Source organism: Monodon monoceros, unplaced genomic scaffold (genome assembly GCF_005190385.1).
Source record: "Monodon monoceros isolate NGI ecotype Baffin Bay Population unplaced genomic scaffold, NGI_Narwhal_1 Super_Scaffold_22, whole genome shotgun sequence".
Taxonomy (NCBI): domain Eukaryota; kingdom Metazoa; phylum Chordata; class Mammalia; order Artiodactyla; family Monodontidae; genus Monodon; species Monodon monoceros.
The window spans coordinates 55,907,173-55,932,339 of NW_021703779.1; the positions used below are offsets into that span (position 1 = coordinate 55,907,173).

Genomic DNA, 25,167 nt, shown 5'->3' on the forward strand with positions numbered 1-25,167 from the left:
ATAACAAATAAATAAATAATAAAAATAAACTGGCATAATAGAATGAATACAGTTGAAATTTCAATCCATGGTTGGTTGAATCCATGGATGTGAAACACACGACTATGAAGGGCTGACTGCATTCCCTGTTTAAATAATGCTACACTGAACTACTTTTTTGTGCTTAACTTATTATCTTCTTATAAAACATTCCAAAAGTGGAATTACTGGTTGAAGTTTATGTGAATTTAATTTTTTTAGGTATATGGCAAAATTGCTCTCTAAAAAGTTTACACACCCACTAACAATACCTTTTCACCAGTAATTAGTATTAAATTTTTACTAGTCTTCCTTGTGAAAATGATATCTTATTTAAATTGTATTTCTATAATTATCAATACAATTGAAATTGCACAAATTTCATATGCTTACTGATCTTTTGTGGTTCTTCTTTTAATTGCCTGTTCATGTCTGTTGCCCATCTTTCTGTTGTATTGTTCATCGTTATATGTCAAGGAAATTGACCACTGCTTTTACATACTTGATACTGATATGTATTTTTTAGTTCATGATTGTCTTTAAATTGTATTATTATGTTTGTTTCACATAAGAAAGTTTAAATTTTTTCTAGTCAAGTCTGTCAAAATTTTTGCTTATGTATTCTTTATTGTCATGTTTTAAAAATCCCTTTTGGACCTTCAAAAATTAAAAAATGTTCACCTACAATATTTCAATATCTAACAATATTTCAATAATTCCTTTTTGTTTTTTTTATTGACATATTTAATCCATCTGGAATTTATTTTGGTTTCAACTAGTAATTTAACTTTATTATCTTTTCCAAATGAATAACGAGTTGTTCTGACACCATTTAATGAATAAATCATCATTTCTTTACTGATTTAGAATGACATATTACATGTGCAGAGCCTGTTTTTGGCTTTTCTGGTCTCTTGCACTGATAGGTCTATGCTGAGTCAATACCAAACTGTTGTAATTATTCTGGCATTATAATACTTTAAATGTCTAGTAGGAAAAGTCTTATTACTCTTCTTTTTCAAAAATATCTTAGCAATATCACACATTTTATTCCTTTAGATAAACTTTGGGATAATGTTGCCAAAATTTTGTTTGGATTGGTTTAAATTTATAGATTTGACTGGGGAAAATACTGGCATCCTTGCAGTATTGCATCTTCCCATCCAGGAACACTGTACATCTTTCCATTTAATTCCAGTCTTCTTTTACATACCTAGATAAAGGTGTTTTGTTTTGTTTTGTTTTTAGTTTTGTTTATATAGGCCCTACACTAACACTCTATTTATGCAGCATGAGAAGTCCTACTTCTTCAGTCTTCTCTATAGGTTCATAATAAAGATGATGACTTGACCCTCTTTTCATCTGCATGATGTGTTGCCACAGATGGTGGGTAACTCCCCTACTTTACCTCCTCAGCTCCAAATAGGATTTTTCACAATGAACAAATTGAAAAAAAACTAATCAGACGTTGACCTCAGCTCATACTGCATGGCAGCACCAAAGGGGCTGACAGAAAACAATAGAAATGGGGAGTCTCTGGAGAAAATATCTGAAGCCTGTCCTGTGACCTTTGTTTCTGCTGGAGCTTTCAATCAGACTTAAGGTTTATGATGGAAGAATAGGACCCATGAAGAAAAATGCAGAACACTATCAGGCAGTCAAGAATTTCAGAGCCAGCTGGCATGCAGAGGGCCTCATATCAGTTCATTATGTGACCATTCACAGGGATAAAGGGTTTGAGCTGTTCTAATAAGAGAGTTATCAAGTATTTAAATGTGCGATCTGTTTGTAGTTCTAGAGTTTGGACTTACCTCCTTCAGAATGTGAGAGGGGTTTTTATGTTTTGCCAGAGTTTTCGCAATGACATTTTTTGTGAGACTGATTATGGGTTGTTGATAAAATTTTGCTGTTGGCGGTCAACAGTGTCAAAGAGCCAGGTGTAATGTTTGTAGAATCTGTGGAGGAGAAGAAGATGGATTGTAGTTTGTGTTCTCTATGTTAATTATTCAGTCACCTTGGCTACAGCATGGGAACAGAGGACCTTCTAGGACCATCTTGGAGCAGGCCCAGATCCCATTTACACAGTTCTTTTGTCAATTGAGAAGGCCATACACTTACTAGACAATAAACAAAGATACTTAACATCCTCAGAGTGCTCAGTCTTGAGACTACATCCACCCACAACATGTCTCCTTTGGATGCATTTACTAGATCTTGTGCTGGCTCTACCAATTTCCTGTGATTTGGGGCATGTCATTTCAATACCTTGAGGCCATTTTCATAACTGAAGAGTCAAGCAGTACTTTGGGACATTTTATTAGAAGGCTTTTAAAGTCCTTTACAGATCAAAGATTATCTATTTTTAATAATATATAATTATTATGTATTATTACCAATGGGTCAAAGCTACAAGGAGACAGACACTGAGTTTCCTGGAAGTAAGAGCTTCATAACAGAGTCCAGAAATGAAGTGGGCTGAAATTCAAGAAAAGGTGGGGCAGGGATGATATAGAGGGGATTCAAGCTTTTTATGGAGAAGTAGGGGTGGTGTGACCAGTGTTTAAAATTCTTTCCAATATGTAAGATTCATAGCCTTATGGACTATGATATGGAACAAATAAACTGTGTGGTGCCATGCAGGTCAATTTCATTTTAATGAGCATCATTTTCTTCAGCTATATAATGCGGTATATAGTAATCCCTGTTATACTTAATTTGTACAAGATTCTTATTAACTTTTGTAAGCTAATCAAATGGGGTGGATTTTTATTTTATTATGTTTTATATTAGGTTTTAATTTATTATTACTTTATGTTATTATATGTTATTTATAATACATAAATAAATAGGTATTATATAGTAGAGTGTAAATGTAACCTTTATATGCACTAGGAAACCAAAAATTCATGTGACTCCCTTTACTGGCATATTCACTTTATTGCAGTAGTCTGGAACCACACCCACAATATGTCTGAGGTCTGCCTGTAGTCTTGAGGTTTGCAGCAGCACTGATACTGTGGGGGTGTCCCAGGTCTAGAAATACCCACAGCACTGGAAATGAACCCACTGGAATTTGGTACAGGGCCTGCCTTCTAGGAGTTGACACCCAAAGGCTATATGGCAATCATCAAAGCACCATCCATTCTGTGCACATATTACAGTCCTCAGTTTGCAACAGAAAGAAGCTGTTAGCAAATTATGTGTTCTATTTATACAAGTAAAATCCTGCAGTATGGTAGAAAGGGTATTGGCCTAGAGGCCTTAGTTTTTTCATTGTTGAGTGAAAGTGATGACAGTACCTACCTCAAAGCATTGCCAAGGCGATTTATTTAAATAGCATATGTAAACCCCCTCACACAGGCCTTGTTCATAGTAAGTGCCTATTAAATGGTAGTTTTTCTTCCTTAAGGTGCCTCCAATTCAGTGTTCTTCGGGCAAGTCACCTCCCCAGAACTCATCCTTGGAATGAAAGTGTTGTCCTGGGGTGATTTTTAATAGTTCCTTCAAGCCCAGCATTTCAGAGTCCTTTGACAAAGGGAAGAGAAAGAGGGAGGGAGGGAGGGAAGGAAAAAGAAAAGGGGAGAGGAAGGAAAAGAAAATTTTGCTAACCTGGTTACAATGAATCTCCTACAAAAAATAACCTACTACAATAGATGTGACTGTAATGTAAATTTTAGACTGAGTGAAGAGAGAGGAAAGCTGAGCTATAGCTAAATTTGTGGGCTTTTTCCCCGATATCAAATAGCAATTGTGCTTCATTTTTTATTCCTTTTCTCTACCACAAACATTCTTACTCTGCCAAAAGAAGCCTCCTTAAAATCTCGGTCTATCCCATAAAGTAAAGCACAGAAGTAAATGAGAGAAAAAATACCAAGGACTTGGAGAAAGAAAGGGGTGCGATGAAGGGATGCATAGGCTCAGGCTGGGAGGCAGGGCCACAAGTGTAAGTTCTGCATGTTTCAGAGCATCAGGGTATGTACCGCTGTCTATTTCTGCTGGTGACCCTATGTGCCTCTGGATCTCTCTGTTCCACTTGAGTATTCATTCAGTCAGTGTTTATTGAAGGCCTACTGTGTGCCAGGCCTGTGCGAGGAGCAAGGAGACAAAATATTGAGTGAAATATGTGTTTCTGAGTGGACCTCCATGTTTTTCTTTGAACAGCTATAATCCTAAGGATTTCTGAGTCTGAGAATGTGTGTGGTGTGTTTGTGTGTGTATATTTCTGTGTATCTCTCACAACTTCACATGTGCATGACAGTGATTGTTTTTCTTCTGCTATCTTCAGAGGACTTCCTTTCATTTGCTGTGTTCACTTTGCAAAGAGTGGGCTTTATCTGTTTGATTTTTACAACATGAAGGATTGAGGGTATGATCACTAATATTTTAAAAACAATTAAAAATCACATGGAGTTCTCTTTTATAGAAGGCTTAATTGTATTATGAAAAATAAGCATGTTATTAGCTCAAGTATGATCCTATGATGATTACAGAAGTCAGGAGAAGGGAATATTGCCTGAGCCCAAGTCTCTGCTATGCCATGCTAAAGGAGTGACAATTTCCACCATATTTTCTCATGGACATTATTGACTTTTAGTAAAGAGCATCTTATTTAAAAAGCCAGTATGTAATCCTAATAAAGGAGTATCAGCAGGACCTGAATTGTTCATCCCTTTGAAAAACACCTATGAAAACCAAACAATATAGCATTGAATTAAGCCATCCTGGTTTAATAGTTAGAGTCTTTGTGATCAAATTGTATGGGACCATTTTCTATCCACTTCTCTCATTGGGCAGGGTATATCCTCACACCTTTTCTGCCTAGAAATACTTTCCAAAGAGACTCTGGCAACACATTAACAGGACTGTCTACTCTTATATTTGTTCTCCCAGGAAAACAGAAGTACCTGTGTGCCAGCAGAAATGATTGCACCATCGATAAATTCCGAAGGAAAAATTGTCCATCTTGTCGCCTCCGGAAATGCTATGAAGCAGGGATGACTCTGGGAGGTACAATATTTTTCTTCCTCTTTCTGCTTCTTCCTTTCCCTCCCTCATTCTCTTATTCTCTCTTTAAACCAGATTTTCCTCTTTGATGCTTCCATGGAGGCCAGCCATGCTCTAGATACAGGCTGACCCCTTCATATCCTATGTGGCCATCAGCCAGCTGGTGCTTTTCTTTATCTTTAACCATGCCACACCGCACTGTGGGGCTCAGCATAGGAGCAGGAGGTATGAAGCAGGGATCAGGACCCATCAGAGGGTGAGTGAGTGTGGACTTGACTATGAAGGGTTCCCCAGGGGACATAATGGTACTGACCTTCTGTTGTTAAATGGTGGCTAGGATGAGAGAACTAAGGAATCCAGAACAGTCACAGGTGCAGGATGACCCAGGCACAGGCTGGCCCTGAAAACCCAGGAATATCCCTCAGTTAGCTGCTGCCTGTGTTGTGGAGTTGGCCACCTGGAATGAGAAGCTGCTTTTCTTTGGAGCCTATGACTAGGCTGCCAAGCAGAGCCAATTTCCTATCCCACATCTCCCAGGGATGAGCAGGCCTTTTAATCATTTCATTTTGTTTGCAAATCTATTGACCATTTCCAAAAGCATTTTTTTTTAGTAGCAGAGTAACTTGACAGAACGAAGATACAGCTCTTTCAAGGGTAATCCCCCATCGTAATGCTCTCTGTCCTTTATTCTATGTCTACCATAATTGTTGTCACTATTACAGAAAGGTTTGGCTGACACTTACATTTTCCCCCTTCAAATTCCTCATTTCTTCATGTTTATATCTACTCAGTGCCAGGGTCCTCTCTACTGCCTGCTGCTTCCAAAAACATGCACCTTTCATGAGAAAAGCTAGCTTATTAGTCTACTTTGATTTGGAAATTTGAAGAAAGGCAAACCTGTTTCTGAACACCTGAAACTGTAGCCTCATATCTGATTACTTATTATCAGCCTGGAAAACCCAAGTGTCTATAATTCTGCCCTCTCCCCTCCCCTTCTCAAGGCTGATTTAGAGTACTTGTTTATCATTGGCTTTCTGCAAGGTGCTTAATACCTTGTCTGCCTATGTGCATATTTACAGAAACCAACATGGTTGTTTTCTAACCATGTGTGGGTCTTCATGTGGGTAACTGTGTCCTCCCCTCCTCACAGGCTAGTGATAGTCTTTAAACAGACCAAAGTACTAAAAATGAATTGACGCAGATTCAGCTTGAGACAGCCTCTCAAGTAGTGTCTAGTACTCCTAGACATTGCAGCCAGATGCTCTGTGAGTGGTTTTCCAGGCAACCACATCAAATGAGATTCAAATAATATGAGAAAAGTCAACTTTGTTCTTCTTTGCTTGGTTTACTACAGAAAAATCCTATAATTGTGGTCTACAGTGGGGAGGAAGAAACAGGATTGGGTGTGGAGGGAGAGGGCAGAAAGATAGCCAGGAAAGTTGACAAAGGGGTTGACAAGATGAAGTGTTCTCCATATGAATGTTGTCACAACATTCATGGTGGGGGGTCACCCCATGGTGAGGGTTCTGATACTTTGGACTCTCAATTATTTAGCCCTCTGTGAATTATGTATAAGATATGGGGGCTCCCAGGTATGGAAAACTTTTGCTTAGTTTTCCATCTGCTGATATGAATTGCAAGCCGCTTTGACACAGGTAAAGTTTAATGGTAACAAAAGTCCTCATAACATTTGAGCCCAAATCGTAAAATTAGTTTCATGTATCAGCTAACATCCTCTGTTATAAAGCAGACTGTGACATGATTACAGTGAATCTCTTTTGAAAAGAAGTTTGTGTATAACAATTTCACTATTCCATATAGCAGTCTGACATAAATCTGTAAATTAATTTCTTGAAGAGAGTGGTAAAGTAAGTTTTCAGATTGATTTATTAAAGTGTTCAAATTTGAATGGGCTTGGTCAATACAATGAAAAGAAGCTGAGAAGTGCTGTGGCTGGCTTTGGTTTCAGTTCCCTTTTTACATTTACTGAGTGTCTGCTATGTACAAGGTACCATGCTAGGCAATAGAGCTTCAGGCAGGCAAACTTCCAGAAATGTCCAAAAACTACAAGGATTCTTGATGTCCTGTAAATGATCTTGCCTTTGGAGTCAGGCAGACCTAGGTTAAAGGCCCAGCTCCATTATTCACTGTGCCCCTTCTAAGCTTCAATTTCTTCATCTGTAATTTAGACATACCATTCTTACAGAGCTATGATAGGGTCAGATGACATGATGAATGTGAACATGCTTGGTAAATGGCAAAGTGCTAGACAAATGTGAGGACTTATTATAATGGTAAGGTCACTGGTAATTTAGCTGGTAAGGCTCTACACAGCACTTCCCAGTTGGCTTTAATCCTGAGTTACTTAGCATGCCCTATAATATGTAATAGCTCCAACAGGCAGACCATCACCAGAAATCATCTCAAAACAAAAGTACCATCAAGATCCTACTTGGAAGCCGATTCTAGTAATTAAGGGAATTATATATTATGTTCAAGTACCACGTCAGTAAAAACCCAAATGTTTACCCTCTTAGACACCATTGTTTAAGAAACAAACCTTTCCATTTTGCTAAACTTATCTTCACATTCCTTGCTTCCCTGCTGCAAACCCTTCCCAGTTTATTGTTAACTTGCAAATTCAGTGTATACTATACCTTTACTCAAACAATGGAAAAAAGAAAGCAAGCATCAATACAGTGATCCTTCTGAATACATTGGTAATAGACATCCTTTTTCACAAGATGTGGGTTTAGCATCAACATTTTGATCACCTTGAAGGAGATTTTGGGTAATTTTGTTTTATTTTTCCCATCACTCTAAAATTGTATAATATCTTCCAAAATGGCAACTAAGAATGTAGCTTTGGTCAAATCCCTTCTCCCATCTGAGGCTCATTTTTCTCATCATAAAAACGAGGTAGTGGGCTTCACCAAGGACCTTTTAGGCACTACCATTTTGTGATTCTATGTCTAAAGTCACAGAGAAAGGATTGTAGATGTATCAGCCCTTTTTTGGATTGTCTATTCACTGTTCCAGAGGTATAGATTAGTCTAGACTTGAGTGCATTGACTTGCATAGTAATTTTAGCTACCTCAAGTCACACCTAAATAAGATATATCATGTGTCTAGACTGTATGGATAGGTTATTGATGGAGTAGAGGGCAGAAGGACTGTCTTTATATCTTAGAGAAGCTGGCACTCTGCGGCTGATGGCTGCTTGGTCTTGATGCCTCAAGGTCTCTAATTTGGCTTTCTCTTTAGTGTTCCCTCTATGTTTGGTGATGGAATCTCCTCAGCTCAGAGATACTTAAAACACATACCCTTTTCCTTTTTGCTTCTAGGCCTATCTACCTGTTGATTCTTGTTATCTTAGCAGCTCTTGGTGTTTCTGAAAGGATCCTGGAGGTGGTTGGATTCTCAGGGTGGTTTCCTTAAAGCCTACCTTCAGGCTCTCAACTGCCCATCTACAACAAGGATAGGCCTTTCTTTGAACATGGTTCATTTCTGGCTGCTTTTGAAAAGCCACATGTTGCTAATTGCTTCAATAATCTAACCTCCTTGCCTACTTTTTGTTTAAGAAAATTTTTAAAATATAAATTTCCAAAGAAGCACCTTCTCCCTGATGAATTAACTGCTGCTTTTTCACAGTTCATAATTAGAATAAATATACAGCCATTTCTTACTTTTCTTTGCACTTCTCAAGGATATACGCCCAGTTTCTAAGATGGAATAAGAAAGAAAGAATTACCTTTACCCGCCGTATTCTTCCCTGACCCTTCCTTCCTTCTCATTTTCTCTCCTATTCCTCCCTAAACATTATTTCTTTCTGTGCTATGCAACTTTTGAGTTCTCAACCTTTAATAAATGGCTTTGGCCCCTGCCTATTCCCTCCTCTCCTGAAACATGGAAAATGGTAAGCCTTTTAGGAATTTCAGGTAACAACCAAACCCCAGAAGAGGAGAAGAAACATGGAGCCCCAGAGCATGTGAGAATCTGAGATGTGCAGCATTTTCTTCAGAGGTTACTCTAGCATATTTGAGAAGTCTCGTTCTTACTAGGAGGCTGAACTCCACATCTGAGACTCAAAACTGTTAACAGATCTGTAGGTTTTAACAACCTCCACGATTCTCTAGTTGAGAGGATGGCCTGGTCTGATGTTGCCATGGACACTATGAACATCCTTGTCATTTCCAGTGTTGAAGAGAGCCTTGACGTCAGCTCTTTCATCTTTCCCCATGCTCACGAGCAGCCCACCATTGTTACTTCTGGATCACATGCCCTGGATGCAAGAGAGTGATTCCAATGCTGAAATACCACTTCATGGCTTTGTTCTTCAGCGGAAAAGTTTCACAACATTTATTCATCCATCAAACTATCCATTCATCTTTCCTACCAGCCAACTAGCTAGCCCTTTCATCTTTCCATCCATTCACTCATATATTTATCCCTTTAACACATATTAATTGAGTGCCAACTATGTGCCAGCTTCTGTGGTAGGCATTTTGGGGGAACATAGGTGAATGAGATACAATTCCTGCCTTCAGAAAGTTAAACAAGGGGAGACAGACCATGATAACTAATACACCTTAACTTTAAAGGCTAAATAGGAAATGAAGAAGCTGGGAAGAAGTTTAGTGAGGTAGAGGGAAAGGACATTCAAGGCAAAGGGCACAGTTTGAATAAAGGCAGAAAGACATTTAAAAAATTCATTGAGGTTTTGAGGAATAGCACAAGTAGTTTAATATGGCCAGATCTGGCGAAAGGGGGAAGGCAAGCTGAAACCACACTGAAAATGTACTTGGTTATTATGCTAAAAGGTTTGAACTTCAGGCAGTTGAAGAGCTATGACACGGAATAGACATGTTCACATACCATTTTGTTTATTTGCATGCTTGTTTTTTAAGAGAATTCGCGATGACATGAATGCTGTATAGATGAGGGCTTAAATTTTATAAAAAGAGATAGTATGCTAGGTAGAAAGAGAGAAAGAAATTTCTAGCATCGATTTCGTTAAACACCTAGGATTATAGCCTTGGTTCCTGGGGTTAGTTGCCTCTGCTTGGATTGATACCTGTAAGTACTGACCATGTGCATAAGTCCTTCCCTAATACAAGTCTGCTGCCTTGATCTAGGCCAGTGCTTCTCAGTATGGTTTCTGAGAAAAATAGTTCTGTAACATGATACATGAAAAATTATTTTTATGGTTAAATAAGTTAGGAAAACTTGCATATTATGGTCTTGATCAGGAAGATTTACAGTGCATGTTAGCATATCACAGACCTTGTCAAGTATTGCAATAAAGTAACCTGAGGAGCTTGGTAATTCAGGATTCCCAAATTTAACTCAAGCACAGAAACCTGTTTTCACATAGTACCTGTTAATATCCTATAAAACCACTGTTTTCTGGAACGTACTTTGGAAAACTTGGTTATAGATAAATACTCTATCCTATAAGTAGGCAATACCCCAAGCCCAGGTCATCCATTTTATAGATGTGTATACCTACATGTATATTGCTCACAAGGAGAATCAATTAAGAATGACTTCATGACCAAGAGCAGACCATCTTCACCACATCTCAACTGTATGCACCAGAGGCTACTAAAACCACTAAAGTAAACCATGTTGGGTCTGTAGTATTATTGTCATACACAAAGGATAGGATATAATTCAGGCCCAAGTTATCTAATAGCCACAGGTACATATTCCTGACCCAAGGAGCATGCTAGATACATAATTTCTGAGAAATATAATGACTTCTAGCATCATGCAAAGTGATCACTAAATATTTTGGCTAACTTTATTCTACCCTAAAGTTTAACAGTCCTTTTGTGTACTCTCTGACTAGCATTCCAACATCCACCCAGAACCTCATCATGGTGCTACCACATACACTCATTGCTCATGTAGGAGGCCTAGAAATCACAGATTTTAAGAATTTGTGTCCCACTGCCCACCCAATGATTGAATCCCCTCTAAACCCTGTTCAGCAAGCGGTAGAGTATCATAAAGAATCAACAATGTGGAACTCAGATTTTCCTCCCTTCTACTTGGACTCTGTAGATTAGAGCCCAAAAAGTCTCTAGGTTGGAGATGTAAGCAGTAAGTCTCAATTCTAAGAAGTGCTACTCCCCACACAAATTTCTTAGATACTTGAGTGCTCCTACAGATCAGCATAACTGAGGCATGCACAGAGGAGCAGAATTGCCCTATAAATTTTGACACCAACCTGTACAACATGTGGCTCAGCACTTACAGTTTCTGGTTTTGTTTTACTTTGTTTTTTTCTTTTGGTTTTGTGTTTTAAGAGGTCCTGTGTATAGTGGAAATAGCATGGTGGACTAGGATACATACAGGCCTTGTTTCTAGTCCTGGCTCTGGCATTTAGTATCTTGATGACCTTGGATAAATCATTAGATGGCTCTGAGCCTCAGTTTCCCCAACTCAGTTTTCCAACTACACTATGGGAATAATAAAATTTTCCTTACAGAATGGTGGTAAATTTGTAAAGAAACTGGTACATAGTAGGCACACAGTAAATATCACTGTATCTCCCTTTTTGGATGAAAATTGGTCTGTTCGCTCCCAGTCACTAATGGAGCCTATTCTTTCTGCTATAGGAGTGTGGATTATGGTACTGGTTCCTTGGTTCTCTGGTCTCTGAATTTCCCCTAAATTAACCCTTGCAATCTGTCCTCCAGGGTCAATATTGCCATCCTCCAATTGGTTACATATATATTTGGTGACATTGGAGAGAAAAAGGTATACTTCTCTCTAACTGTAGTTCTCAAGTGAACTTGTATATGGAGAGATGAGAGACCGTATCTCTTATTTCCTCCAAACCAAATTATTTGGTACAGCACATATATGCTGTAGTCTGTCTCTGAATATTTGTTTTTAGAGAACTATGGTAGAGGTAAATAATTTTCTCTGATCATCAAAATTGATGATACCACATATCTGGTTCTTGAATAAGTATCTAACTTATAAAATTTCCACTTAAAATCCTTGAGTTTTTAAAGTGTAATAGCAGCAGAAAGATTTTATTGTTGTTTACTTTCGCTGTGAGTGCTCCAGATTCCCTGAGGTGCTTTTGAGAGAGTAAAATGATGTCACAGGCAATGTTTTTTGAAAGTAGTATGCAGAAAGCTAAGAGTACACAGCCCACAATAGGTCATATATACAAAGGCAAGTATTTTCCAAATATAAAAATTCAGAAAAAAAGTTTCATATGAACTGATAACATAATGGTTTGTATGAAAACATTTTACTTTTGATTTAAGAAGAGTGCCACTTGTAGTTACAAATTGGAGAATTGGATCAACAAAAGTGTTTAGAATATTTTCCTATTGTCCTGAACTTATACATAGACAATTTACCTGAGAAAGATGCTTTTTTAGAGACTTTTGTACATCCTTTGGGATCATGTTTGTATGAAGTAGAACTAAGGGGGAAATACACAACCACCCAGAAACCAGTAGAGCCTTCAAATTATCTATTATTGATAATATTTCCATGGCAACAGATATCTAGGAAGTAAACTGCAAATGGCATCACTACTTTAGATCATCTCTTTTGGAATCAAGTTCCATTCTCTTCAGTCCATTTAATTCTTGCTACACTTTTTAGATCTCTTAACCCAGGCATAGAAATGTATTTCTTTCTCCTGTTTAATACCCCATTGGACCAGTGGTTCTGTGGCTGAAGTGAAAATTGATTGTTGAGGGACATTTCAGACTTCTAGCAGTCAGCACTTAAAATAATGTAAGCACCAATCCTGAAGAAATCACCTGCAGAAAACTTGGACTGACATTTGGAACTAAAAAGAAAATCTGGATCTTGACCAAGACAGAAGGTCACCAGCCTGGGCCTGCACAGTGTGGTGTATCATGCTGGCCACAGTGAAACTGGAAGAGAATGAGGACTCTCACCAGGGTGGAAAATGAGGCATGGAAGCTTTGATTAGTGAGCTGTTAGGCACACAGACATTAATTTCGAAGCATTCCCATCTCCAAGCTGAGTAATAATGTTTGTAATATTATGGGATTGTTTGGCAGCTGCAAGAAATTCAGAAAACTGTATAAGGAGTCTTTGTTGGCCTCTGAGTGGCTATAATGAGACCTTTAAATTTCATCTCCCTTCCCTTCCTCCACATCCTCTCTGCCCAACCACCACCACCACTTAATTCTTGCCCGCTACGTAGCAAGAGGCACATAACAAACACATGTAAACTCTTTAGTATATTCGTCAATAAAGCAGAAAAGAAAGTGGAAAAAACCCGCAAAACTCCAAGTAAAGAATTTTCCATTTCCCAGTCTCACTTCTGTATTATGGGTAGGTAGGGAGACAAGGAAACCCCCAGTCCAAAATGGCAGTCACTCATTCTCCCCAACTTTGCATGCTGCCTCCTATGTCAGAGGATCTGACTCAAGTATCTGATTATGGGGCCTGCTAGGTGCTAGCCCGTCGTTAAGTTGCTATGTTCACCAGTGTCGCTGTTTCATATTAGAAAAAATCCAGGTTGGATACTGCAAGCATCTCAAAATGACCAGACACTGAAGAAAGGCTGACCTGCCTCATCCAAACTGAGGGTTCTAGAGGGCTCTAGTGGATAGCAGGAAACACCTGGAATCTGAAGCTTAGGGGCTTAAGCCTTTGCTCCTCAACAGATACTCTAATGTTGGGACTGGGGGCTACTCTCTTAGTTGATGACTCCTCCCAGTGGGACTGATGGTGTTTCCCTACCTCACAGGGATATTGTGAGGACTAAATAATAGAGTTACCAATTCATGTAGTCATGAGCATCATGATTGTTGTTTTCTATAATATGACTTGGCATTAACAGAGTGCCCTTTGATTGTTTTTGATTGTATATGATAGCATCAGGCACTGACTCAAGTGGATGCAGTGAAGCTCTGGCTCAGTTACTTGCTTTCCACAGTGTGCTGCTGCTGGGAAGAAGCTTTGCTAATAGGACTCAAAGTGCTACCTTGAACAAGAAGCCACTGTGCCTATCTGAGGCTCCTGTGGCATTTTCACTTGGTTATTAGGCAATTCATGAGTTTCCTCTTACCTCCATTTTGCTGGACCACTGCCAAGGAACTAGATCTTAACCTCAGGCTCTATCATTGAGCTGAAGGTAGTAGCTGATCCACAGAAATTCAGTAAACAAAGACCAGATTTCTGTTTTTCCTGGAGAAACACCCCCAAGAAGCCAGCCAGCCTCTCTCTTCAAACAGACCAGGAGACTACAGTCAGACATTTCTTTTCTCCCTATTCCCAAAGTTAATGTGACTCTGCTTTTAGGAACACACACACACTTGAACTTTTCATAAAGCAGGAGGAAGGCAAAATCCAAGAACCAGCGCCTACTCTCTTGTTTTCTATTAAAGTTAAGATGATGGAGGAAAGTAGATAAGACTTTACCTCTTCTAGCTTTAGTGCCCCACACTTTTCACTCACACCATACACTTGCTTCTCCAGCAAGTATGAAGCCTTATTTTTCTCCCAAGCCAGCCTCAAAATTTGCATTGATGTAAGAGGAGAGGTCCTTAGAGTTTGTAATACCTTGCTATGCTCTGTCTCTGCCTCAGAGCCTCCATATCGAAACTAGTTTCCTTCTGGTGGATGTGCAGTCTTTGAGGCCAGGGGCAGACAGGTATGAGGGTCAGAAGCACTCTTCCAGCCTTGCCTGGGACCTGCATTTTCCACCCTCTTCCTTCTCCTCTCTCCATCTACACGCGCACACACACACATACACACACACACACATACACACACACGCACACACTTCTTTCTCCTTCCCCTGACTCAGCAACATTCTGGAGAAAAGCCAAGGAAGGACTTCAAGGAGGGAAGGGAGTTTCCCCCTCCTTGGGGCAGAATTTTAATCTCCAGGCCAACAAGAGGTTCCCTAATGTGAATTGAAAGGCTAATGTGGTTTATTTTTTAACTGCTTTCTATTTGTTTGAATGTTGCATATTTCTGCTAGTGAATTTTCCTTTAATAAAGCCGTTAATACACCAATGGTATTTTCTTATTTACAACAGACTGACAGGACTAATGCTGTTAACATTGGGCCTTTTTTTCTTTTTCGCTTTTTTTTTTTTTTTTTTCTCTCGTTTGCTTTCCAGGTCATGCTGACCTGTTCGGCTTGGACTGTTTCACATTTGTTTTTAATGTCAGTTTAAATGTAATTGTAAAAGCATGTATGCTCTAAATTCACGTAGTTACTTTTTCCAGTAGAAAAGCCTCATATGCGAAACCATTTCCAGGCTCTGCAATTTCACATGAGCAGGTTTTTGGAAATGACCTTGTGCCCCTCACCCAGGATGGCATCTGGACAGTGAACCTCTTTCTTCTGGCTCAGTAGTCAGAGAGAGGAGACTTGGAAATAGTTTCTGCCAGGTCCTGTGCTTTGGCAAGCATATGCAGCACTGCATATCATTCTATTATTAATTACGTTTACTCCTCCATGAACTAAAAACCATTAGACTAAATAGTCCAACATAAACCTTGAAAGATAAAATTCAATATTCTTTTCCCTGGCTATTCCTATGACTCAGAATTGGGACAGTGAGGAGAATGGGGGCATGGGAGGAAGGACCAAGAAACCTTATTGCCTGAGAGAATTTGGCCTACACTTATTTGTGTACACTTACACTTGGATGCACCCCTACTAATCTCTCACTCCATGGCTGCCAAGAACTGGCTCTGTTCCCTGTCTCTTATCCTTGTCCTAATTCTTCCCCACTCATTTCCAGCTGACCCTTCTCCCCACTAACATGCTACCCTACCTGATAAAATTGAAAGAGTACTACCCTAGAAGTCAGGATACCTGGTTCTAGTTCCTGCTTTGCTACTATCTAGCTGTGTGACCTTGAGCAAGACTTAGCTTTGGCCTTCAGTCTGCTCATCTTTATAATAGGGATTTGTTTCAATGGGAAAGGAAGAAATAGACAATATCTGGGGCTTTCAAACATTTTCTTGGCAATGGAATCTTTTCTTCAAACAAAATCTGTTGCAGAGTCCCAAATGAAGATAGGGAATAGAGCACCACTTTGAAAGAAGGCGGGTTTATTGGAGCCACATGCTCAGGCCTACTTTGCCTCTTCTCAGGGCCCTTTAAAATCCTTGGGGCTCCACTACTGTACTAGATTGATGTCTGGGGAAACTTCTGATTTGATTCTCTCCCCTAATTGATTTAAATCCCTGTGGAAACTCTGTATGTTTCTTTTTTTTCTTTTATAACATCTTTATTGGAGTATAGTTGCTTTACAATGTTGTGTTAGTTTCTGCTGTATAACAAAGTGAATCATCTCTATGTATACATATATCCCCATGTCCCCTCCCTCTTGTGTCTCCCTCCCACCCTCCCTATCCTACCCCTCTAGGTGGTCACAAAGCACCAAGCTGATCTCCCTGTTTCATCAGTTAGCTTTTTCAGAGAGAAATTCAGCTGCTTGAGATAAAGGGAATGACGTGGAGCAATGTGGGGTTTAGCAACTAGCAAGAAAGAGTAAGAGGCATCATGTATTGACGTACAGAATTTACTGTGTGCTAAGCACGTTACATGTATTCTGTTAGGTAAAGTTACAACTCTGTGAGGTAGATCCTATAATTATCTTAGGATTCTTGAACCTGTCAGTTTGGCCCTCAATCTTTGACTTGAGACCAGTTGACCAAGATGGAAGACAATATTTCTTATAGGTTGCCACCCTAAGCAGTTTTTCAGAATGTTTTCTAGCTAGAGATTCATTCTTGGAAAATGTCATAGCCTGCCCATTGATATACACCTTTACAGAATTCAGAGTACTTTCATTGAGATCATCTCACTTTCTCCAAATAATAGTCTTATGCAGTAGTCAGGTCAGATGAGAAAACTGAGGTGTAGGAGAAATCAAGGGATATGTTCAAGGTCAGACATCCCATAAGAATATGAATACCACCACCAATAATAAAAAGCCTTTTCTTGTGAATAACATTTTAGAACTTTGATGTCATCATTTCATTCTGCCTCCTTAAGTACAGTGAAATTTGTCACCATGCCACAGTCTTGGAGGGTTCTACTGGTGGTGTAGAATCTTCCCTCTACTCTCAGACACCACCACAGTGTCTATATTCCTCTTTAACAACCTTATTAGTTAGGTGCTAATGTTATCACCGATTTATATATGAGGAAATTGAGGTACAGAGAGGCTAAGTCTTGCCCAGAGTCACACAGCTAGTGAGCAATACAGCCAGGCTTAACACTGAGACAGTCTGACTCCAGACTTTTTGCTGTTAACTACTACCCTTTGTACATATATCAAGAAACTAAGAGCAAAAGAAGGAAAAGGATGTTCTGGAGATCATACAGTGAGCTCCCCTGGATCTTAATCCAGTGTTCCTCTGAATATCTAAACCTAAATTTGTACAATGAGATCCCCTGACTCTAATCCTAGTGGATGAAAAGATGGTTGGCATGATTTAAGCCAGAGGCCGCAAATTGGTTTTCCACTGGCCAAAATTGACTTGCAGAATTGTTTGTCCAGCACAAACAGACTTAGACTGCCCCTAGGCAGGGCATCAATCACTTTCCTGTTCCCCAGCCCACCCTATTTATGTTCACTAGGCTGTTTTAGATCATTTGCGTATCTGCCTGACTAGTGAAGATATTCAAATTCATGACCCATACATTTAAGCATTATAATATATAAGCACCTGCACACACACACATAATTTCAGACATTCACATAAGTACAGCCTAGTCTGGTTTCACAAAGAATTTGAAGCTCTGCACCAAATGTACCTTTGTGTTTAGTTAGCATTTAGAATTACACTTAAGACCTGAATTCAGTTTTATAGGCAGTTATATGCTGAAGAAACTCAGTTACTTTTTTTCATCTCATAATGTGTCACTCTTCCCTTCCCTTCTCTGCCATATCTGGTTCTCTGTTAATCCTGCTGTCCCTTCTTCCCCATGTCCGAGTTTGGTCTCCTGTAATCCAGTCACTCTCTACTCTTTAGGAATGGATGGAGAGTGAAGAAAATCATTTTGGAGGGCTCACTATGTGCCAGGCATTCTCTCTCATTTAGTTCTCATAAGTGTCCTAGGAAGCAGGAAGCGGCTTCCCCATTTTATAAAGGTGGAAACAGAATCTCAGAGAAGCTAGGCAATTGGCTCAAAGTTATTAAGCTAGTAATTGATGGAGCTGGGGTTTGAATCCAAGATCTTCTGATTCCAAAGCCTATTATCTTGTCTATACCCCAATTTTGTAAGGAAAGTGTATTAGTTTTCCACTGCTGCATAACAAATTACCTCAAATTTAGTACCCATTTATCAGCTCACAGTTCTGTAAGTCAGAAGTCTGACACAACATGAGTGGATTCTCAGCTCAGTGTCTCACAAGGATGAAATAAAACTATTGGTTAGGGGCTTTGTTCTAATCTGGAGCTCACAGTCCGAGCTCATGTGATTATCGCAGGATTCAGTTCCTTGCAGTCGTAGGATTAAGGTTTCTGTTTCCTTTCTGGCTGTCTGTCAGAGGCTGCTCTTAGCTCCCAGAGGCCACCCTCATTCCTTGCCATGTGTACACCTCCACTTTCAAAGCCTGCAACAGAGAATGTTCCTTATATTGAATCCTCCTGATTCCATGAATACCTTTCCAGAAAGAGTCCAGTCCCTTTTAAGTCTTATCTGATTAGGTCAGGCCCATCAAGGATAACGACCCTCAAAATTCAACTGACTTGTGACCTTAATTACATCTACCTAATCCTTTTACAAGAGCACCTATATTGGTGCTTGACTAAATAACTGGAAGAAGGTATGTGTACACCAGGGGTTGGGAATATTGGTGGCCATCAAGTATACCTAGCACAGGAAATGATTCTTTTATCCTTCAAACTCCATGGTGAGATTCAAGGAAGAGAAACATCCTTGACCTTGGGGAGAGGAACTTGAATTTTCTAAGACTTTGTAAACTTAACGCACCTTGCCTCTCCCCTGCCCAAGGATGAGAAAACCTCTGTCTTGAGGTAGCAAAGAATGAGGCTGGAATAGTGCCTAATGGTCATAGTGGCTATAGAAGCTACAGATTAATCACATCTACTTCTCCTGAGGGATGTACCATTGAACCTGATTGGAAAAATCTTTCTCTGTTGCTGTAGAGACAGCCCTCATAGGGGTCTAATGCCACTATGCTGAAAAGTCAGCTCCCTATAAGGTCCAGGCAGCAGGATCCAGGCATGTTTTCAAGGGCTCTCTTCCCCTAAAGATCAGGTACAGACAAGGATGTGCCTTGCCAATGTCCCTTTCTTGTCACTGCTTTGACCTGCGATTGAAAGACAGTGATGAAATGCAAAGCAACTCACACACCATTAGAACTATCAACCTTTACTGTCCCCTTTATCCTGGCTTCATCACTCAATTTGAGCAAACCAATGGGTCTCTGCGGTAACACAGGGGCCTGACAAGCCTGTACCTCACATGAAAGAGTTAGGTATGATTCTGGGGCTCAGGTGCAGGAGACAGGAGGGGTGTGGGGGCGGCCTTCATGGATGAAAACAAGGCCTTGGGCATTGAGTAACAGCTGAGACTAGCAAGCCTCATTGTCCAGCATTCCAAGTCGTCTAGCAACATGCTGGCCTCTGCTGCACAGAGAGAACAGAGGATCCCCCGGCAGAATGAATGGAATCTGATTTCAATTATGTTCAGTACAGTCACCCTCTTCAGGCAGAGAGCCCAGAACACCTGGTGCAGCTTGGGCCACCGTGGCCGCAGGGACAGCAGGTTACCCAGGTCCTGGAGGCAAGTGGGAATGCGGATTCTCTTTCTCAAGCAGATGCCATATAGGTCTAGAGGAGGAGGATATGAAAATACCAGCCAAGTTTTCATTAGCACTATGCAGAAAAGGGGAATTATTTTAGGTTGATGGATTCTCCCCACAGTCTCTGCACATATTGATCTTGCTTGTAATGAGTTTGCTTAGGTCCACAAGTCATCAGCCCACTGAGATCTGAGTCATTGGTGGGAGAGTCAAGGTGACAGAGCATACCTCGCTGATTGCACCAGCACCAATTCCTCTCTGTGTCGTTCCACCTTTTTGAAAAGCCCATGGATTCTTCTATATAAAATTCATTTGGATTTGTTTTTTAATCAATAGCATGAGTAGGGCATGACAAATGGGACAGCTGCCCCAGAGAACAGTCTAGATTCACAACAGTATTCCATAGAACTTTGTGAGATGAAGGATATGCTCTGTAACTGTACTGTCCATTGTAGCAGCCATAAGCCACGTGTGCCTTTTGTGCACTTGAACTGTGGCTAGTGAGACTAAAGAATTATATTTTTAATTTTATTTAATTTTAATTAATTTAAATTTAAGTAGCCACATGTGTCTAGTGGCTCTTGTGTTGGACAGTGCAAATCTTGAATTCAGAGAGGCAGGTACTGAGATAGAGTAGAAATGACTTACTTACTCAGAAAAAGAGCTGGTATGGTACAGGGAATTCTGGATTAGGAATAAGAGCCTGGTTGTAGTCTCTGCTCTGCCAGTAGGTGACCACACTCACTCTGACCTCAGGCTCTCCATCCTTGACTTGAAATGTTGGATTAACAACAGAAGTCCCAAAATAATGGCTAAGGCCTGAATTCAACTTTGGGATACAGATGAGTTTTAGGAAAAATTTAAAATATTACATGAACGCCTTCTAGGAGTATGTATATGTGTGTGTGTTATGTGCACATGCATTGCAGGGGCAAGAAGGTGGTAAAGCATTCACTTCAGTTCACCAGAGTTCCCACCATTCTCCTATAAACACACATGCACACACACACACACACACACACACACACACACACACACTGTATTATTTGTGTAGACAATGAAGGTATATTAATTCTGTGAACCCCCTGGATGTGATGAGTTCTAATGACCCTTCCTATTTCATCATGCTATGAATCTCTAAGCCACTGTAGTTCCCCAAACCTATTTCTACTTTGGGCAAATGACTAGAGGAGTCTCATAGCTTCTGCCTTTTCCTTTCTGGATTTGATGCTAGTTACTGAAGTTTAGAGTCACGGGTGAGGGTGGAAGACAGGGAGAATATAACCCTAGCCCTACTCCTCAACTCTATTAGGCTAGAAGTAGGGTTTAGGGCTTCAGACTCCTTGGGGATGCAGTATGATATAGTAGAAAGAGCATTGGCTTTATAGTCAGACTAAGTTAAGATTTTTAGGTTCTGTTTCTTGATAGCTGTGTTACCTCAGTTTACTCACTTGCAAAACAGAGATAGGAAATATTCCTCACCTCCTAAGATCATTGTGGAATTAAGTGATATAATATGTTTATGAAGTGAAGTATATAGAAGGCTCAGAAAAAATATTTAACCTTATATCTCTTAGTTCCCTCAGGCATAAGGCTAATTATATCTGTCTTCTCCCAGGCTGAAAGGGGGACTACATGGCCTGGCAACTTCTGAGCCCAAGGTCAGAAAGTACCAGTGATGGGGAAGAGAATGTCTACCTCTAGAACCTGTACCAGGGGAGCAGATCCAGAAGTCACTGTCAGTCTGTGGAGCTGCCTACTTGAGCCCATGTCAGCAATGGGTTCCCCAGATGACAAAAAATTTTAGGGGCCAGGCCAGTAGCTCTGGGACAAGATGAGCTTAGTCCTGCCCATACCTCCAGCTTGTGCCCTTGATGGGAGGTGGGAGTTGACAGTGGGTGTGCATATCTCATTACTGACTGTGCCCAAACCTTGCAGAAATGATTGTTGGACAAGGTCATCTTGAACTCTGTGTTGATTTTCCAGGCTTCCTTGTTATTTTACCCTGAGTTCTTCTCTGGGCTTTTCTTGCACCACCAAACCCTCTATTTTCTTCTCCTCTACCCTGGTTGTTGATCCAAACATGTGATTCATTCTTTCATTGATTTACTGAGTTGTACTATGATTGGAGTTTGCATTGCAAGACTTATTTTTCTAATTAGAGCTGAGAGTCAGTTCCAGATAAGTATCATTTTTTGCAGGAGCCAGAAACAGATCAGCAACAGGTTTTGTTGTATTTATCCATTAAAATTGAGCAATCAGCTTCTCTCTTTGTTTTATACCTTTTAAATTTTATTATTATTTTAAAGGGATTAGAGATAAAGTGGTTTATGGTCTGTCCCAGTGCAACTGCCTATGCTAGATCTCAGAGTTATGACCTTTTCAATTATTTATATTTCTGCCAATATAAATGCTAAGGAAAATAGCACAAAGTAAACATCAGGATGCCCAAGGACCTGTACATTGTGTGTATGAGAGCACAGGGGGAGGATGGTTCATAAGGTTTGAGTTTTAGATTATTCTTGTTTTTTTAAATAATGTTATTTCTATCATCATTTTTAATGGATGGTTCCTGTTTTACAGGCAGATTATAAAGGTAGGGACATTCTGTTATTTCTTTGATACAATTGGGGATTTCAGACTTCAGCTTCTCTCTCTCCCCTTTACTAAAGATGAAAATCAATATATGTGTTACAGTGTATGTTCAACTATGAGTGTAAATGTCTGACAATACCTGGGACTATTGTAGTTGAAGTGAGAAATGCTGCAACACCAGAAAATTCCCATTCATTGACCCCAAAGTGGGATGATAAGTCTAGTCCTTCTCCAACAGATCTGACTTTCTAGTCTCCTTCCCTAGCAGTTTGCTAGACATGATAGACATAGACACAAGTACAACATTCCCTTGATTTAAAACATTCCATATTTGCCTATCATCTCTGTGATAAAGCCCAAATTTCTTAATATGATATACATGCTCCTTTAAAGTCAAACCCCACCTTTGTTTTCAACCTCATAAATAGCCAGTCTCCCCACATATACAATATACACTCCAGCCACACTGGTCTCTTTTACCCCTAAACACTCAGTGCTTTTGTTTATGCCCTTTCCATTCCTCTCTGCCTGGTGAAATCCTCACTATTCTTCGAGGTCCAGGTCGTATATCACCATAAACATTTCCTGACCCCACCTATGCAGAGAGATTGTTGTTTTTCCTCTTTTGTTAATACTCCTGTTGTAACATTCACCAGTTTGACATTTTCTAATTGTTAGAATTGTTAGCGGGTGTTTATTTCTCCTCTACCAAATTGGGTTAGGGCCTATGTTCTTTTCGCCACCCAAAAGCAAAGGCCTAACAATGGATGTCTGTTGAATGAATGAATGAGTGAGTCATGAATATATTAGTAAATGATTTAATTGAAGATCCAAGGTATGAATACTGGAGGCTGCATTTAGGCAGAGTCCAATCCAAGGATATACTAGGTCTGTCTGGCAAGAGGATCACAGAGAAAGCAAGATATGAAAGTTTGAGTTAGGAGGAATTTAGAATGATGAATCATTCATTTAACCAGTGTTTAAACTGAGCACTTGTCCTTAAGGAGTTTAGAGTCTGTGACTAGGGAGAATGAACATCCTTGTTTTCTTAGCTCAAACAGCTTTTCTAACAGGGTAGCTGTGCTGTGTGTTTTTGGCCACTGATAATAAATCCAAGTTTCCCTTCTTTCCCAATAGCCCGGAAGCTGAAGAAACTTGGGAATCTGAAACTACAGGAGGAAGGGGAGACTTCCAGTGCCACCAGCCCCACTGAGGAGTCAGCCCAGAAGCTGACAGTGTCACATATTGAAGGCTATGAGTGTCAGCCCATCTTTCTGAATGTCCTGGAAGCCATTGAACCAGGTGTGGTGTGTGCTGGACATGACAACAACCAACCTGACTCCTTTGCAGCTTTACTCTCTAGCCTCAATGAACTGGGTGAAAGACAGCTTGTACACGTGGTCAAGTGGGCCAAGGCCTTGCCTGGTAAGGAAAGTGGGGGCATGGAATGTGGGAGGTCATATTTAGTGAAGACTCCTTTGGGCCAAGCACCATGCCTGTTTGCTTCCCATCCATTAACTCATGCAATCCTCACCATAACCTTGTGAGGGAAGAGATTGGTAGAAATTCCTACATTAAAAATAAGGAAACTCAGAAATCAAGGAGAAAAGCAACATTTTTGAGTATCCCACATGCCTCACAACAGCACACAGCAACCATGTTTCTATGTTCAACCCACAGATTTAGTCAGCAAATGTTCCCATAATCATGGATCACATAGATATACCCTTAAATGCCTTAAGATGCTCTTCTATATGTACACACACAGGTTCACCCCAAAGATAATCTTGAGCCTAACTGATATTCTGTCTTTAATATTACTTGGAACCCATACCATGGGAACTCTTATAATATGGTATGATAGAAGGAACATGGGGTTGGGAGTCAAAACAGTTAGGTTCTAGTCATAGCTCTGCTGGTAACTCATTATGTGATCCCTTCCCTTTCTGGGTCTCAGTTTTTCCATCTGTACAATGTGTGAAAAGTGGTTTGGACTAAATTGATGGTTTTCCAGTTTTACTTCAAGGAACTCTTGGTGCTCTTTAAACTACCTTAAGGAATTCCCTGGCAGTCCAGTGGTTAGGACTCCATGCTTTCACTGCTTGGGGTATGGGTTCGATCCCTGGTCAGGGAACTAAGATCCCACAAGCTGTGCCATGCGACCAAAAAAGAAAAAAGAAAAAAGAAATAAAATAAACTACCTTAGCATCATCATAGTGGAAGGAAACATTAGGTGATAGTGAAAGAAATATGAAGTGTTTTTCTAACTTCTGCATGGATACCTCCAGTGATGGGGAATTCACTTCCTCTCTTGGCCATCTGTTGTTTGGAAAGGTCTGATTATTAAAATATTGGAGCTTAAAGAAGCCCCAGAGATCCTCTGTCCAACGATTCACAAACGTTCCTTTAGCAGCCAAACTCTTTATTTCTCAAAAACATGGTATACAGATCCAAGTGGAGCTGGTTGATTTAAAGCCAGTGCCTCTCCCTCACTACCCCTAGAGAAGCCTCAGATCACTCTTGCAGAATCTTAGGGCTCCAGGGAACACAGTTTGGAAACAAGAGAAACATAAACTCTTTAAGGGTTCTCTTAATCCTAAACTTCCATGACTGAAAGATTCTTTTGAAACATCAACAACCAAACCTCTCCTTGTGGAGTCAAAGATTAACCTGCCATTTAATAATAACTGTCAATCAGATGTGAATTTATGGTGAACAGAGAAGTTTCATATGTAGTACT

The 25,167-nt window shown here is 40.0% G+C and overlaps 1 protein-coding gene across 3 annotated transcripts in view; it reads left to right on the forward strand.

The window, feature by feature from the left end:
* Nucleotides 1–25,167, forward strand: part of AR (androgen receptor) — a 162,978-nt gene that overhangs the window by 126,856 nt on the left and 10,955 nt on the right. Inside the window, exons 3-4 of one of the 3 annotated variants that reach the window (XM_029240565.1) lie at nt 4,909–5,025; nt 23,565–23,852. In XM_029240565.1, coding sequence (XP_029096398.1) covers nt 4,909–5,025; nt 23,565–23,852 — 405 coding nt within the window. Of the gene's footprint in view, nt 1–4,855; nt 5,026–8,398; nt 8,461–23,564; nt 23,853–25,167 lie in introns of those variants that run through there. The other 2 variants (XM_029240566.1, XM_029240567.1) reach the window with 2 other exon arrangements.